The sequence below is a fragment of the Euprymna scolopes genome, chromosome 23, assembly GCF_053919585.1.
Source record: "Euprymna scolopes isolate OS-2025 chromosome 23, ASM5391958v1, whole genome shotgun sequence".
Taxonomy (NCBI): Eukaryota; Metazoa; Mollusca; class Cephalopoda; order Sepiida; family Sepiolidae; genus Euprymna; species Euprymna scolopes.
Genome location: NC_136504.1, coordinates 106,398,076 through 106,417,360, shown reverse-complemented (window position 1 = coordinate 106,417,360; position 19,285 = coordinate 106,398,076). Strand labels below are relative to the sequence as shown.

At 32.9% G+C, this 19,285-nt stretch overlaps 1 protein-coding gene across 11 annotated transcripts in view; it reads left to right on the top strand.

Annotated features, from left to right (window-relative positions):
- LOC145246120 (phosphatidylinositol 4-phosphate 5-kinase type-1 alpha-like) overlaps window positions 1–19,285 on the top strand; it is a 397,047-nt gene that overhangs the window by 69,355 nt on the left and 308,407 nt on the right. For all 11 annotated transcript variants that reach the window (XM_080107962.1, XM_080107960.1, XM_080107967.1 and 8 more), the window contains exon 2: window positions 14,493–14,533. In XM_080107962.1, coding sequence (XP_079964088.1) covers window positions 14,493–14,533 — 41 coding nt within the window. The remainder of the gene's footprint in view (window positions 1–14,492; window positions 14,534–19,285) is intronic.

Sequence of the window (19,285 nt, the reverse complement as noted above, 5' to 3'; positions counted from 1 at the left end):
AATGGACTCTGATTTATGAAAATATAAGTTATGAAAAGGAAGGGTTGTAAAGAGATAGCTTCGAATTTGGGGATATCAAAGCCAAAGCAAAATATGATGAAAGTAAAAATAAAATAGATAAACCCCATAATTTATTATACCATACCTGTTCACAATGAAACACTTATCACAATATTCTGTGGATCTATATTAAAAAACCTTGTTAAACTTAGACATATTCCCATTCTATGGAGGTTAGGTGCGAACGAACACCCCATAATTTTATTATACCATATTTCTTCAAACTGAAACATAATTATCAAAGTATACTTACGCAGATAGATATGAAAAGTCTTTATTAAAGTTTGTGCCTATTTCCATTCTATGGAAGCCAGGCGCAAACGCAGACCCCACAATTTTATTATACCATCCCTATTTAAGTTAAAACATACTTATCAAAGTATTATGTACATCTATATCAAAAACACTTGTAAACGTTTTTTTTTTTTTAATTTTATATTTCTATACTTTGTGGACCATGCGCAAACGCAGACCCCACAATTTTAATGAATCATCATTATGCCAGATCAAACATATCCATTCGTGTGTCTCGATACATCTTCTATCATATGTGACCAGTTTTCTATAATAATCAACCATATAGGAGCCTATTCGTGACCAGATACACACACAGACGTTCAGCTTTATATATATATATATATATATATATATACATATATATATATATGCATGCATGATTCATCTTTATATACACATATTTATTTCTAATTTCTATTAAAATATATAACAGAACGAAATTCAATTTCAACATGTCATAAGACCTCATATTGATTTAATTGCGAGACAGTTTTTTTTTTTTTTTTTGTAAAATACATATATGCATATATATTTTCATACATGTATATCTATTTTCAAAAATGTAAATATTTTCTTACAATAAAGTAAGAAAAATGTTGGTATTAAACCAACATTTTTTAATTTATTTTTTATAACATTGGTTAATATTAACTTTTAGGTTCATATTCTACCAACTTTTACCGTTTTCTTTTCTTCTCCACAAACTTCTGTTTGCATAATGAATCTTAACGTCCATGTTTGTTTGAAATGGATGCACAAATAAAATTAGTCTTGATTTTAATTCAAAAGGATAAAAACATATTTTTAGAAATAAGATACTTTGTGTCGAAAGTAAATAAATTAAAAAAAAAAAAAAAAAAAAAAACTTTTTTTTTTTTTTTTTTTCTAAATGTTCCTATTTACTTGCCTTCCCACGAGGGCAGAGTTAGACACAAGATCAGTTTTTTAATGTGGGAAAAATCCAGCTCCCCCAAAAGGGGCACTCTTGATATGAACAAAAACAAAAATTGTCTCAATTATGAAGGATTTGACTGAGGACAGAAAAGGTGATGCGTAGTATCAGAACAGATACTACACTTTGTTCCTAGCCAAAAAGCCAACGTCTAAATGTTATTCAAGTATTAAGTGACGTTTCCAGAATGGGATTATTTCTCCTTATGTAGAACACCTGCAGCCATACGATTTCACTTACTGATATTGAAACTTCAGCCATTAATGCCACTGGAAGGATTCCTATTAAGAGACTAATATGTCTTTTGTAAGGGGAAAAATAGACTTTTTTGTTTTCTATAAAACGAAAGACAAATATCAAATCTAATGTTACAAGTTAACATAACTTACGAGCCTGGTGTTGCCCGGGTGTTTGGAGGTGTGTGTTGAGCGAAAAAAAAAAAAAATAAGTAGTAGAAGGCAGGCTCGAACTCTTACCACGAAGGAAGAAAAGAATGTGAAAAAAAAAAGTGATGTCTTTGCTGTTTCGTCTATCGTCAAACTGGAAGTGACGAAGGTTTAGTCAATCGAAAAGAGGGGATGACTCAAAAATATTGGCGAAAAAAGCGACCCCCTCCCTGTCGAAAAGTGCCCAGTTGGAGGTGAAGGAATTAGCCAATTTTTCGATATTTGTCATTTGAAGGCTGAACTTCAAAATGATACCAATCTTGTAAAAATTTGTCACCTCTGTCAAGTTTTTGCGAAATATACATACATGCATACATTTAAACAGACAGGTGAGATTTATATTATAGATTAACGAGATTAAAAGAGACTGATTTGCTTAAAGCATTGTGTGTAATATATATATATATATATACACCTGCCTTAATAGGTTATAACAATGTTAGAATACATTAGGTTGGTACAAAAATGTCGTTTTTTGACGTATATATATCTCATGATAAAAACATTATTTTTGCACCAACCTAATACTAGGGTCATTAGAAATCTAAAAATGTTTTTAAAATAGCTTTCTTTTTTACTAATGACTAAAAAAAAACGATTAAATTTTTATTTTTTTGTCAAGACAATAAAAGAAACATTATTTTTCAGTAATACTTATTCTACAACTTAAAATTACAACTTAATCAAAAGGTAAATGTTGATGTAGTTTGCTTGAAGCATTGTATGGAATATATATCTGCTTTAATAAAAGATCCTAACAATGCAAGAATATATTAAGGTCGTTAGACAGAAATCTAAAACAAGGCAATTTAAAAAAATATTTTTTCTTTAAAAAAAAAAAAAAAATTGAATCATTTTTATTTTTCTTACGACCATCATATATTCTCACATTATATAACCTAATATATATTACATCACATATTCTCACATTCTATAACCTAATATATATTCATCATATATTCTCACATTATATAACCTAATATATATTACATATATTCTCACATTATATAACCTAATATATATTCATCATATATTCTCACATTTTATAACCTAATATATATTACATATATTCTCACATTATATAACCTAATATATATTACATCATATATTCTCACATTAAATAACCTAATATGTTACATCATATATTCTCACATTATATAACCTAATATATATTCATCATATATTCTCACATTATATAACCTAATATATATTACATATATTCTCACATTATATAGCCTAATATATATTACATAATATATTCTCACATTATATAACCTAATATATATTCATCATATATTCTCACATTATATAACCTAATATATATTCATCATATATTCTCACATTATATAACCTAATATATATTCATCATATATTCTCACATTTTATAACCTAATATATATTACATATATTCTCACATTATATAACCTTATATATTACATCATATATTCTCACATTATATAACCTAATATATAGTAAATCATATATTCTCACATTATATAACCTAATATATAGTAAATCATATATTCTCACATTAAATAACCTAATATATATTACATCATATATTCTCACATTTAATAACCTAATATATATTACATCATATATTCTCACATTAAATAACCTAATATATATTACATCATATATTCTCACATTAAATAACCTAATATATATTACATCATATATTCTCACATTATATAACCTAATATATATATATATATTACATCATATATTCTCACATTATATAACCTAATATATATTACGTCATATATTCTCACATTATATGATCTAATATATATTACATAATATATTCTCACATTAAATGACCTAATATATATTACATCATATATTCTCACATTATATAATCTAATATATAGTACATCATATATTCTCACATTATATAACCTAATATATATTACATCATATATTCTCACATTATATAACCTAATATATAGTAAATCATATATTCTCACATTAAATAACCTAATATATATTACATCATATATTCTCACATTATATAACCTAATATATATTACATCATATATTCTCACATTATATAACCTAATATATATTACATCATATATTCTCACATTAAATAACCTAATATATATTACATCATATATTCTCACATTAAATAACCTAATATATATTACATCATATATTCTCACATTAAATAACCTAATATATATTACATCATATATTCTCACATTAAATAACCTAATATATATTACATCATATATTCTCACATTAAATAACCTAATATATATTCATTCTTTTACTTGCAGTACTAATACATCATTTTTCTTAACTTGAAAATAGTTGAAGAACTATGAAAACGGGAGTGGTACCATTAAAATGAGCAACATTTTGTGATCTAGAATTTATTTTACTACATAGTCACTGCCATTCTCAATGCACTTTTGCCAGCAATGGAGTAGTGACTGTGCAAAGGCGTCCGTAGCGCTCTTTGTCACTCATATCTGTCGCCATTCTGGAATTGAACCCATTTTCTGACTGTACTAACCTCGACTGCATTGGCTTCATGACCATTCAACAGATGTTAATGAATGGGGATAAGTTCAATTTTTTTCTGTATGGAATAATTTGATGTATCCTTGCTTCTGAAGCATGTCCATGACAGGCATTGCTTTCTTAGTTTCGCACACTGTCAGTATCTGTAACAGAGATGAAACTTTCAGGTGATGAGTTCAGTCATCATTACAATGCAATCTGCAATCCTCTCTGATCCATTTGATCAGAATAAAAAGTGGGGGATCACTTTTATTAACGTGTAAGTTTTTAAGGTAGGTTTTGTGTTGGTCTACCAGCCTACAATTACCAAATAAACACCATCTCTAAAAAAAAAAAAAAAAAAGATCCCCCCCCCCCCCAAAAAAAAATGGGTGCTCATTTTATGTTAAATTTATATAGAAAAGTGATCCCCCACTTTTTAAAACTAATTTATATCTTGGAAACGACTCGTTTTCTGAGATTTTAACTGTTATTTTCGTTTTCAGCACCCTCGAAAACCTTTAATAATGGTAATGTTAAAGGATTTTTTTGTTGGTGAAAAAATACTGCACCTTTAGCAATATTTCAACTATAGTCATTTGTTTTCCTAGTTTTGAATATGAATTACAAAATCTGATATTTCCCCAAAACCTCTGGCCTTGGAGAGGAGACTAAAACTTGCTGCTATGGTTTCAAATGATCTTAAATATATATCTCCTCTCTTTTGCAAATAGGGTACGATTATGAAATTTACTTTATGTATGAAAACCAAAGAGAGGAGATATGACATGAGAAATATTTGGGATCAAGTCTCCCCTTGCTGTTATTTCAGATCATTTGAAATCATAGCAAGTTTTAGTCTCTCCTCCATCAAGGCCAGAGGTTTTGAGGGAAATATATATATATATTTATTTATTTATACTAGCAGGGGGTACCCGGCATTGCCCTTTTTTTTTTTTTTTTTTTTTTTTTTTTTTTTTTGGGTGTGTTTGTAAGGGGTGGGTGGGTGGGTAAAGTAAAGAATAAGCCTGTTTAAATATAAAAATAAAAACTTAACTTTTGTAAAGAATCACCAAAACAAAAAAACAAAAAACGCGAACAAACATAAAACTTTAAAAAAGAAATCGGAAAAACAGAAAGCATAAATCATGGAAAAAAAATGGACGTGTTCGGAAAAACAAAACAGTGAAAAGCGAAAAAAAAAAAAAAAAAAAATGGCATAATAACCCTTCAATTCGGTTAACTCCATCGTGCGTTTCACCCAGTCCATTCCAGTTTTTTTAATCAACTACAAAACGAAATGAAGCGAAAAAAATGGCGTAAATAACCCTTCGATTTGGTTAACTAACTACATAGTGCATTTCACCGAGTAGAATTAAAATTCCATTCCAGTTTTTTTAAGCAACTACGAAGTAAAGAAAACTCAAACTGGTGTTCCTTCGTAACTGTCTCTTGTGGACAATCCCACAACGGTGTTAAGTGGTGGCGGGCAAAGGAGGAATTTTTTAATGAGAAAAGATTTTACCACTTCCATTAATCTTAACCGATTTTGGTTGTGAACTCTCAGCAGATAGAATATAGGAATCTACGATTATCGAGGAAGTGGATAGGTAGTAGGCCTATAACACACCTCAGATATTGTGCTACAGTTTGTGCATATTACATTTGCATGAAATGTCTTGATTTTTAATCCTATTAAGGTCAAAATCAGAGGGAAAAAAAGGAGTTCATTTTATATATATATATATGTAGGCATATGGCAAAACAGGCGCATGCGTTTTTGTATGTCCAAGAAAGGCTTTTTTTGCCCGGGCTTCTCGACAAGGTTACATTTAAGTTTCTTTTACTTCCTAGATTATAATATCTATGAATGGACATCATCTATACATTTATTTTAATTGACTTTTAAAAATTCCCTCTATTCCGTCCTTTCGCGTGTTTGTTCGTCTTTCATATAAATAAAGCGAAACTCATCGAAGCAAAGCTGTCCGCGGCCTTTCGTGTCGAGATGTCCAGAAAGGCAATTAGCTTTGATCAATGTGGGGGGAATTTGATGTATCCTTGCTTCTGAAGCATGTCCATGACAGGCATTGCTTTCTTAGTTTTGCACACTGTTAGTATCTGTAACAGAGATGAAACTTTCAGGTGATGAATGCATAAGTTCAGTCATCATTACAATGCAATCTGCAATCCTCTCTGATCCATTTGATCAGAATAAAAAGTGGGGGATCACTTTTATTAACACGTAAGTTTTTAAGGTAGGTTTTGTGTTGGTCTACCAGCCCACAATTACCAAATAAACACCACCTCAAAAAGAAAAAAATCAGACAGACAATTGCTATTCATTTTGAAAGTCCCCCCCTTTTTCGGGGGAGCTTGGTTTCCCCAACATCGTGGGGAAACAAATAAACGTTCATTTCTGCACCTGCGTGATTCTTAACTTATTTATGCAAGTCAACTTTTTGATTGATATCGCTAAATTTAAACACTTTTCATTTCCTGTGGCTTCATAGCGTAGCGGTAAGATGTCACATTTTCTTTCACTTTTTTTTCCGCCTTTGCATCATGAGTTTGAGCCTGCCTACAAACATTTTTTTTTTTTTCCAAACACCCGGGCAACGCCAGATACCCCCGCTAGTGTGTGTGTGTGTGTGTATATATATATATATATATATATATATATATATATATATATATATATATATATTTCATGATTTTCTTGGGGGTACAAAACTTAAGGTAATCATGAAGGAAGACGTATTCCTTCGGAATTCATTTTATATTTAAAAAAAAAAAAAAAAAAAAGGAAAATGGATAGCGACTAAAAAATAAAAGTAGGGGAATAAAAAAAAAAAAAAAAAAAAAAAAATCAAAGCGAGTCAATTGACACGTTTCGCCCTCACTCATCAAAATTGGAATCGAGGGATTTATTTTTTAATTTTTTGTTAGTAATTTGCTTTCCTTAATAATAACATCTAAAAAAGAGACGGGAGCAAGAGCAATCATAAATTCATCCCCATATGATTGCTCTTGCTCCCATCTCTTATGGGAATGAATTTATAATTGCTCTTGCTCCCGTCTCTTTAGATTTTATTTAAGGAAAACAAATTACTAAAAAAAAAAATAAATTCCTCGATTCCAATTTTGATGAGTGAGGGCGAAACATGTCAATTGACTCGTTTTGATTTTTTTTTTTTATTCCCCTACTTTTATTTTTTAGTTGCTATCCATTTTCCTTTTCTCCTCGGTCTTTTATATTTAAAAAAAAAAAAAAAAAAAAAAAAAAATTCCGAAGGAATACGTCTTCCCTTCATGATTGCCTTTATATATATATATATATATATATATATATATATATATCTTGACTTCATGCTCAGTGTTTACATTAACATCCTCGGTGAAGTCACTGCACGCATCAATGGAGCATAGCTCAATTGACACAACACTTCCAGTGACCTATGTAATTATATGTATGTAAAAAAAGATCAGGATCAATTACCATCTGGTGACAAAGAGGAAACTGAAGAGATGTCATGATAGCAAAAATACTCCACTGAATCTCGGGAGTTAACATTTCAAACAACATGTTTCGAGTTTATTTATCCATGTCTGTTTTCTCTTGTATATAAGGTAGACATGTTTCTGTAATTGATACTCGTGTATCGTCTAGTGGTTGGAATTATAAAGACAGTTGCTTTTCTTTGTATATGGGGTGTCTGTACGTGTCGATCTGTTACGGGTATATATATAATAGTCTTTCTATGTGTATGACGGCGTTTTCACATAGTAAAATAACGAACAAGACAATGACGGACAATCTTTAACAAGTACGAATAAACCCTTGTCTGCTTAACGCATACCTTATTCATTGTCTCTCTCTCCTCTAACAGCGGGCACCTGAAATGACGGCATCCTATTTCGAAAGGGACACCCAAAATGACGAGTTATCATTTCAGATCTTTATTTACAAAATGTTCCGCGTCTTGGAATATGCAGCACTTCTTCCTACATTATCCTTAGCTGGTCCGTAGATGCTCCCATTGGACCCCAGAGACAACTCCTGTCTGCTAACTAACCCAGTCTAGCTAACTCATAACTCCTCTCATTCGACTTCCCGTTACAGGCTAAAAACCTAATTCTGATTTCTCCTGGCTTACGTGTCTTATGTCAGCTAGAGTGGACAATCTTGTTTGTCCCATAAGTCACGTCATTGTTTACTAAACCAAATTCAAAACAAGCTTTTTTTGTGCTTTTCCTCTATTTATAATATTTTTACTCTAGTCAAAATTTCCCCGTAAAATATTTTACCAAACATTCTTTTCTTTAAGACATTTATCTGAATAATTTTTTAGCCTAAATAATCTAACAATTATAATAATCCTTTTGACCCTTAGCCTTGCCCACTACAACATAACACAGGTACTATGCTATAGCCTAAATAATCTAACAATTATAATAATCCTTTTGACCCTTAGCCTTGCCCACAACATAACACAGGTACTATGCTATGATCATAGCCAAAGAGCCACCATGTAAATCACTCTTCAACCAAGTCTGTATTGACTGCATCTGTAACCACTATGCCATTGCACCAATTGACGGCAAGATGAAACGGCAGCTCAGATAGTTCGGACATATATGGAGTTAATGATGTTCTCATGAAATTTTAATTCTCATTTGAAATTGCCAACCGCAAGAGAGGCTGATGATGAGATGGCAGATACTCTGCTCATTTTATGTTAAATTTATATAGAAAAGTGATCCCCCACTTTTTAAAACTAATTTATATCTTGGAAACTACTCGTTTTCTGAGATTTTAACTGTTATTTTCGTTTTCATCACCTTCGAAAACCTTTAATAGTGGTAATTTAAAAGGATTTTTCGTGGGTGGAAAGATACTGCACCTTTACCAATATTTCAATCATAGTCGTTCGTTTTCCTAGTTTTGCATATGAATTACAAAATCTGATATTTCCCCAAAACCTCTGGCCTTAGAGAGAAGACTAAAACTTGCTGCTATGGTTTCAAATGATCTTATATATCTTCTCTCTTTTGGAAATAGGGTACGATTATGAATATCCCCAGTATCAAATAATTCTTATACTCTGGAATTTACTTGATGTATGAAAACCAAAGAGGGGAGATATAACATCTGAGAAATATTTGGAATCAAGTCTCCCCTTGCTATTATTTCAGATCATTTGAAACCATAGCAGCAAGTTTTTGTCTCTTCATCAAGTCCAGAGGTTTAGGGGGAAATCTTACATATAAAAGGCAAAACGGGCACTCACATTTTTGTATGTCCAAGAAAGGCTTTTTTTGCCGGGCTTCTCGACAAGGTTCTATTTATTTAGAAGTTTCTTTTACTTCCTAGATTATAATATCTACGATTTGCAAATGGATGTCGTCACGACATTTATTTTGAGTGACTTTTAAAAAAATTTCCTCTGTAAAATCAGCCCTCCTCTGGATAAAGTTCATAATCGTGTCTAGTGGAGGTCAAAATCCATTACTGCAGGCCCCACCATAGGTCAGTACTAACACAAAGCAAAACAAAAAAAATCTAGATATGAGAGAAATAAAAAAAAAATATATAAAACAATACAGAATTATAGATTTGTGCAAAGTTTGCTGCTAAAAACTCCAATTTTAAATAATTGTCGTTCAGAAGTTTTTTGTAAACACGAGACTAAAATTTCACATTTATTCATATAAATAAACATTAACATTTTCATACAAATTTCTTTTGAAATGAGACAGGAAAGAAATGAAAAGAAAGCAAAAAAAAAAAAAAAAAAATCAAGTTACCCGAGTGTGTGTGTGTGTGTGTGGTGGGTTGGTCTCTCTTTCTCTCTCTTATAATTTAGAAATCCTTTAAAAAAAAAAAAAAAAAAGCCTGCAAAATATTTGTCTATATGATCAAGGCATTCACCTGATTTGAAAAATAGAAAAAACATGAGATCTACGATAGGGTGGTGATAAGTCACTCTTCCCCTTTACGTATTCTATGAACGAACTCTTGCTCAGTTCGACAAAACTATTACTCACAAAATAAAATAACACCAAACATAAAATTATGATAAACTGTTAAAAAAAGTTATGCAAATTAGGCAAATAGCTGTCTGGTGTTTAAAATATTTATCCTCATGATGCAGTCCGTCAGTCTTGACGATGACTAGTCGAGGCCTCAGTGCTTTATCCCTCGGTGCGTAATCTTACTCCATTGCCACAGGACTTTCAACCTTGGCTCCAAACTTGTTTGCGCAGTTTAGGTGCAGTATCTGTTGCGCATCAGATAGACATCTTCTGAACCTCTAATGCTCATGTCCAGTGGAGCAAACTTGCGACGACTGGCAGCAGAGGAGGCCGCAGCTTCTGGCAGAAAGTAATCTCAGTGAGGTAGACAGTCGTTCTATTGTGTCCGCCACTATGCCTTTTCTTTCTGGATGAGTAGTAGGATTTGAAGTCAGCGTTCCCATCTCTTAGCCTTTTGATGTGATAATGCTCACAAGGCAGTGGTGTTTGATTTTTGGGGTTGGTTCCCCTAGTCTTTGCCCAACCAAGGCATCTGGCAAATTATTCCTCATAATATATAATAATCTATTGTTAAAATATCATATTTAAGCGTATGGCATGACCGGGCAATGCTAGGCTTCCAACTAGGTTTAATAAAACATGTTGAGAAACACTTTAGCAAGAGTTAAACACATATTTATTATTCAGAAAGGAAACACAAACAGAGCTGAAAGACTTTAATCTATGGAGTTTTGAAAAAATACTTTTCTTCTCGTCAGAGGAGTTAGCAAAATACATGAAAAAAAATTTTGCCTGTAAAGTATTTAAAGAAACTAAGTATGAAAAGGATCATATTAGCGTGAAAGTGAAATGTAAAATAATGAAACGGATGGAGTGCGGTAAAAAAAATAAAGAAACCATTGGTTTAAAACACATACACACATATATACTAGCAGGGGTGCCCGGCGTTGCCCGGGTATTTGGAGGTGTATGTTGAGAAAAAAAAACAAAACGGTCCATTTTTTTTAACTTTGACTCCTATTATGACCCCTTAACATTTATTTTGAGCTCTAATCAAGTTATTAAGTTAGATCCATGTCCAAGGAACCTATATCTGAAATTTCAAGTGTTTAGACCGAAAATTGTCAGAGGGGTTTGGTAGAGTTCTCAAAGGTCAAATCGTTGAACTTTAACCCCTTAATAGACGAATTTCTGGCCGAAAACCGATCACATCGATTTTCCCAAATCTCAGTACCCTATATATCAAATTTCGAGTCTGTAGACTTAAAATTGACAAAGTTATTGCGTAGGGAAATGTACACACGCACACGCACACACAGATACAGACACGTTCACTTTTATAGATAGATGTGTGTGTGTGTGTGTGTGTGTGTTAATAATTTTATATCTACAGAAACTAGTGTTTTATGCTTTCACAATCATCAATGCAGGAACATCATCACAGTCATCCACATACAGTGCTGTTTCACAGCTCATCAGTGCGGCTAGACAAGCAACTACCTCAAGCTAGGATCGAAACCCGATCGCCCAAACGAGTCGAAGCTTCTAACCGTTGCGCTATACGACCGCTGCTATGCGGGCAGTGAATTAATAATGTTTTGACATTGTCCAAATACCTAAGCTTAATTTGTTTATACAAAGAGCATCGCTTCATACGTTAATGGTAATTTGTATATCACTTCCGAATGTGCTCAACCTAAGATGATCCAATGTTTGGAATTGAATGAGGATTTCCACTCCCATACTTCTGTTGTTGTTGAAATCTGAGGAATTTCCCATTTTTTAAAATCAAATTGATCTAGTTGGGGAGCCACCGTGGTGTACAGGGGAAGGAAGATTTGCATGCCTCCCTGCAGTGGTTTAGTCCACATTACGTTGTAGTCTATATTGCACTGTGGAGAATCTATTGTTGATTTTATAAAATTATCTTTAAATAATGGCTTCACTTAAAGTTTAAAAGGCAAAAGTCAAGATTTATGGTTCAAGTGTTCTCTAAACAGACAACTTCATTTTGAACACATTTTTGTCTTCTCAAAGAACCAACTGTTGATTTTATGAAATTATTTTTACATAATCTCTTGACTTAAAAAGTCAAGTGTCATGGTTCAGTTGTGCTCTAAAAAGAAACCTTCATTTTGAATGCACCCCTGTCTTATAAAAGAATCTACAGTTGATTTTTATTGGCTGAGCTTTTCTGTTTGTGCAGTGATAAAACTTCTCAAATGCATTTGTGATGTTATGTGGTATAAGTGTTTACTTTGGTCAAAATAAGGCCGTTCTTTCTTTAAGCGGATTTTTTTTGATTTTAGCTAGGATCCAAGGGTAGTATCTGTTCTGTCTAAAGATGATATAGATATATGGGGCTTCCGTTGGTACCGAGCATCCATGCAATAGAAATATGTCACAGACTCCTATAAGGATATTGGAGATAAACCATAATAACCAGATGTATTCTTACACTACATAAATCAGATTACTTGGACAAATACTTTTACAGTTTTAACAAGGCCAAGATCAAAGTGTAGTATCTGTTCTTCAGATGCTGCACTTCCATTTCTTGTTCTCTTTCGATGGAGGAGCAGTCCTTCACAATTGAGACAACTTTTTTTATTTTTGTACCTTTTCTCCATGTTAAAAAATGACCCTGGTGTCTAACTCTGTCCCGTGGGGAGGTCTCCATGCTGAAAACCACAGAATGCCCAGCAGCAGCAGTATATTACATATGAAAGGTACTGCTGCGGAATTTCCACAGGTCCTGCTAGTGTTTCAAGATATGTATTTATTCAAATAATGGTTACCCGTTTTGGTGGTAATAGGTGTCTTCAATAAGTTTCCATACTTTTTTGTATAGGCACTTTTTGTTGTTAGTACATGCATGAAACTGTAGTCCTCTTTGAAATAATCTCCTCCGGCTGCAATGCACTTATATCATTCCAGCAACTTCTAGAAGACCTCATGAAAGTCCTCTTGCGTAAGCGTGTCAATGACCCTCGTCGCAGTCTCTTTCATCTCCTCAATCGTCTCATAACGACAGCTTCTAAGGTTTTTCTTTGTGCTTAGGGATTAATCAAAAATCACAGGGAGCAAGGTCTGGACTGCGGGATCTGAATTGATCAGCTCAACCATTTCCCTGCTGTCATGACAATGTCTGTCTTTCTGATCTTTTCTGAGCATCCTTGAGACAAACTTTGTGCAAATTTTCCGCATCTTCAGTTCGTTGTGAATAATTGTGTGTACAGTTCTCCCACTGACATCAAACTGCATTTATCTCTATAGACACACGATGGCTTTTATCCATGAAATGTCTTATTTGGCTAATCAACTCTGGTGTTCTGAGTTCCTTATTTCTACCATACCTCTTATCATTCCTCGCGACTCCCTGCCTTCCTTGAATCTCTTATACCACTCAAAAAAAATTAATGCTTGATTCATGCAAGATGGTCCAAAAACTGTCTGAAGCATTCCATACGTTTCTGTGGCATTTTTTTCAAGTTTAAAACAGAATTTTATTGTATATCGTTCTTCTAAAGTGTCCTCCCATCCAGATTGTATTTTTGAAATTCACCAACTGTGACAATCGGGCTTTAGTAGGGTGTATTCCAATTCCTGCTGTAGTTGTCCATTTGAACCTGAAATCATAAAAATTGGTCAGTCATCTCATAAGATGTATAGTAATAACATACTGAATTTTCTTCAACATTTTTAAATGCCTGTACAAAAAATGTCTTGAAACTTATTGAAGGCACCTCGTATACAGGTAGTAGATAAAAAAAAGAAGATATTACATATGAAAGATGCTGCTGTGAAATTTCCACAGGTCCTGCTAGTATATAGTATGTCAAAATATGTTGTATTATTGATTGAAATAATAGTAACCCATTTTTGTGGTAATATGTGTTAAAGGAAGAGAAAACTTTTGTATTTATTCATCTAAATATATGATAGAAATACGTGATTAGAACTAGATCTTGTTATAAAAAAAATTAGCACCCCCAAATTTAGAATTCTTATCAGTGTGAACGACATATGAAAAAACTGTAAGAATCATCAGGTTAAGGATGCTCACACTTATATCCACAGTCGATTTCACATCTACATTGATGAGATATATTTTCGATGCGACTTTTTTTGCATGTGCTCCCCACCCCCTTTTTTAACAAAGTTTTTTTTACAAATTTTTCTTTTTCTCATTGCAGGCATGAAGAAAGCTGAAAGACAAAAGTCGATGACGATTGATGTAAGTATTTTTTGATTGCAATGTTATTTTAAAAAAAAAAAATTTTGTATTCTCCCCACTTCAACTTTGATAAAGCTTTTGGAAGAGAAAATCTATTTAAACAACTTAAATCCTGCATTTCATTCATTAATGGAAAAAAAACAAATCTGATAATTTCAAACATGCAAAATTATGAGAAATTTAACAATATATTATAGTACCAAATTTCTTTGCTTTAATTTATTAAAAAAAAATTTAACAATATATTATAGTACCAAATTTCTTTGCTTTAATTTATTAAAAAAAAAAGTCCTGATTATTATTTCAAGGCATCAAGTAGGGGGCTGTGGGTAATGTTGAATTGCACATTAGTTACGATTGCTCGCAGGTCCACTTCAACCCGGAGTGGTAATACCTGTTAGGATATCCGGTGATATCAGATCAAACTATCTAAAGATACTGGCTTCCTGACCAAAAATATGCCAAACATTGATGTTATCTCCTACCCACTTACTTTTGTAAAACTCAATCATGTTGTGCAAAGTCCAAAGCAACTTTCTTCTAAAAAAAAGTCCGAAGCAACTTTCTTCTAAAAAAAAGTCCGAAGCAACTTTCTTCTAAAAAAAAGTCCGAAGCAACTTTCTTCTAAAAAAAAGTCCGAAGCAACTTTCTTCTAAAAAAAAGTCCGAAGTAACTTTCTTCTAAAAAAAAGTCCAAAGCAATTTTCTTCTAAAAAAGTCCAAAGCAACTTTCTTCTAAAAAAGTCGAACAAATTTTATAAATAAATCTTTGAAGATATAAAGAATGCGAAGGATAAAACCTTTTTTCTCAAATGACTGAATGTGGTTGAAATGATTAAAAATGGTTGACATGCCCTTAAACAAAAAACAATAATAAAAAAAAAATTTTTAATTATAAAGGAACATTCATTTTTATTCAGTGCATACCTTGATTTATTTGTCTAGAAATGACTGCCACGGATTATTAAAGAGAAGATATTTCTCTATAAAACTATGTAATTTTCAGGATATTTTAGATTGATATAGTTAGAGAATTGCATCAGTAGTGAACTGTCTCTATAAAAGCCAAGTATGTCCAAAGATGGAGTACTGTTGCCACATCTGGGCTGGAGCATCAAAAAACTTGTGGCTTAGTGGGGAATGCTCTCTTCTCTTCCCTGCAACCTCTCTCCCACAGAAGAGACGTTGCGAGCCTGTCTTTGTTTTATCATTATTTCCATGGCAAGTGCTCGTCCGAGCTCCAATCTCTGGTCCCCCCTCGCCAATCCTTCATGATAAACACCCGTCTAGCTAAAACCACTCTCAGTAATTTCCCCCACTCTTTATCTGTGCCTAAATCAAAATGTAGATTCCATAGTTCATCATGTGGACAGGTGACTTTGTTTATGATAGGACGTTTTTATATGCACAAAATTTCAAAAACATTCACACCCTCATAACATAACATTGACTACTACATGCAAATGCATGCACCAGTAAAGAAAAAAATTACTAAAAAGGAGAAAGAGGATGATCACGGGAGAGATGTGGAGCACGGAATGAGATAACGTTTGAGATTATGTGAAAGAAGACACAGCTGTAACAATGCTGAAATAAATGTTGTGTTACAAAGAAAAATAGATCTTTTCTATTCTTGGTCTTGTGACGTATACATACAATGTGTTGGGTAGCATTACACACAGAAAATGGTAACCTGAAAAAAAAAAATTGTACATTTGAAAAAAAACAAAACAATTACGTTGTATGGATGATGCAAATTACTGTTCTCATCTTGAGTTTTAATATCAACATTTTAGTTGCCGTAACACACAACCAACTTTAAGGAAAAAGAAAAGAAAAGTGATCCAACCAAATTTGATATTTTTAAATTAAAAAAAGAAAATAAATTAATGTCTCATTACTGCAATATCGCATCCCTGTGCTGGTTTTATGAGATTACTAGAAGATCTTAAAATTAATATAAATTAATATAAGATCCGTGTTGGTATCTAGAGGCGCATTAATTCACTGGGAGAGATGCACCCCTAGTCATAGTTAGGACATAAATCTAGGAGAAGGTAACTCTGATGACGTCAGCAGCAGGACGTTGGATGACCATGGAGGAGGATGTGTCTCTAGCAGATCAACGATTCTATGGTATTAAGAGTTATGTTATTCGACTACAACTATGCGGATGATCTAAGGACAACGTGCAAACAGGCGAGTCAGATGCGACTGTGCTGGGGAAGTTCAAAATCACGTGATGTTTTTCAGAGGAATTTGACCAACAATAGGCCGAGGCCTGTGGAGAACACTGATTTCATCTATGGCATGAACATACCCCGATGCAAGAAGAATAATAATGAGATATGGAAGATTGTTGATAACTTTTTCCCCCCCCGGGAATTAATCCCTATTTTAGTCGGGGTTAATTCATTTGGTGTCAAATTTGTGTTAGTGTTCGATGAAACATTGGCTTGTTCTCAAAGTAGAGAAAGAAAAAAATTGGTCAAAACTTTTCTTAACTCAATATTGCACTTACAAAAGTCATTTTTCTTTTTTACCACTCGTTTGCTTCCAAGCAGCCATCGTATTTTTTTTTTGTCCTCTTCCTAACTGTCGTCAACCTCATGTGTATGAGATAATATCACTGCCATTAAACAAAATAAACGTCTTTTTATACTGCCACCTCGAAGCACGATAGCGCCTAAATTTGTATTTGTTATTTTTCTTATTGGATGAGTTTCACAGGTTAGAGTGCCAGTGCTTTTCTACAGAAGGCACATGCCAACCGTGGGCACTTATTGCAGTGGTTCCCTACATCGTTATTACATATTTCCATCTGATGAACATGCTGCACTTGTGCTTCCTCAATGTAAATACCTTTGATCAACCCAACAATCAGCAAAATCTCACCCCTTCACTGTCATGCTGAAAGTCTTTCTATTAATAGTTTGTTTTATTTTCATGACGTTTACCTGCGTAGATTCATCTTTCCTATTTTCTACTTGGCAAGAAATTATGTTTTTGCTGACGAAAACATGCTATCTTCAGAGCATTAAAAATGGTTCAAAATTCGAAAAAATAGATAAAATACTGATAAAAATTAGCCCAATAATTGGCACTGGGACACTTCCTGGTTGGATTTCTAGCAGTGTTTTTGTTTCAATTGCCTGTTTACTTTAACAATTAGTTTAGTTAGTTCTTTTTCAAACCGAATAAAAGATTCTGTTAAAACACAAAACTTATCCAGATAGGTAGAAGAGTAACTTATCTTGCTTTTGATAACATTTATTTGTTATATATTTAAATTTTTTTTTTTTTTTTTTTTTTTTTGTTGGCTTCTTTACTAAATCCTCAAACAGTTTTGTCATTAGATATTATCTACTTCCAATTGTTTCTTGGAGCACGTGAGCAGATTCACAGCACCAAATTCAATGACGTCAGCAGATTACATGAGTTAGTTCCTAGGCCGCCTTAATGTTATTACAGAGGGCCATGATTGTACCCAATATATAGTAGTGATTTCAAAAGTAAAATAACAAAAAATGACTTGGGTGTTATCAGCTAGAATTGAAACCAAAACATATTCGTTACCCTCTGAGCCATATCCATACGCATATAAAACATTAAAAAATAGCATTGTTTAACCTATAAATGTATATTTGTGCATGCATATAAGACCACTTTAATGCTTTCCAAGTTCCAATTTTTTCAATCTTGACTTCTTAGCGGTTATTTTTACTGGCTAAAAACCGAATCGAATTTGTTTCACAGGCTTTAATCCTCTCTCTCTAATCAGTGGCTTGGCAAGGCCACAGAAGAGACAACCAAGCCAAAAAAACCCGCAAGTAAAATTTATCCCAAAGCAGCAAAACTGAAGCTGGCCTGCCAGGACACTACACATACAAATGTAGGCAAATTTGGGCATATTTTATTTGTTTGAAAATATAGGGTCTTTTTTGCTAATTGTCATAAAATTTTAGTCTTAGAATAGTATTATAATCTTCTAAAATCAAAAGATCTGAGCATTTCATACTGGCGATGTGTGTGTATGTATGTATATATATATATATATATATATATATCTCTCACCTTTTTTGGCAATTTTATAAGTTTCAAATCTTAACGACTATTGATCAGAATTTAACAAATAAAGGCTCATTGGAAAGGTAATAACCTGAATTGTGTAGTGGGCTGTATAACATTTTCCCTGAAGGTCGCACATTAAGGGGATCATCCAGAGCCTATTTTTGGCACTTTTTTACAGCCATGAAATGTTTCAATCATAGTCATTTGTTTTCCTAGTTTTGCATATGAATTAAAAAATATCTGATATTTTCCCAAACCTCTGGCCTATAGTTTCAAATGATCTGAAATAACAGCAAGGGGAGACTTGATTCCAAATATTTTTCACATGTTATATCTCCCCTCTTTGGTTTTCATACATAAAGTAAATTTCAGTGTACAAAGCTTATTTGATACTGGAGATATTCATAATCGTACCCTATTTCCGAAAGAGGGGAGATATAACATATGAGAAATATTTGGAATCAAGTCCCCCCCCCCTTGCTGTTATTTCAGGTCATTTGAAACTATAGCACCAAGTTTTAGTCTCCCTTCCATCAAGGGGTCCTGGATATGACCTTAAACTATATCCAGTGGTGAGGCCCCAGCTTGTGGGCTTTGGGGAGTGTGGAGCCACCCTTTAATTACCATTGCTCTCAGGTCCACTCTGACCCAGAGTGGTAGTACCTGTTAGGGTCCCAACTAT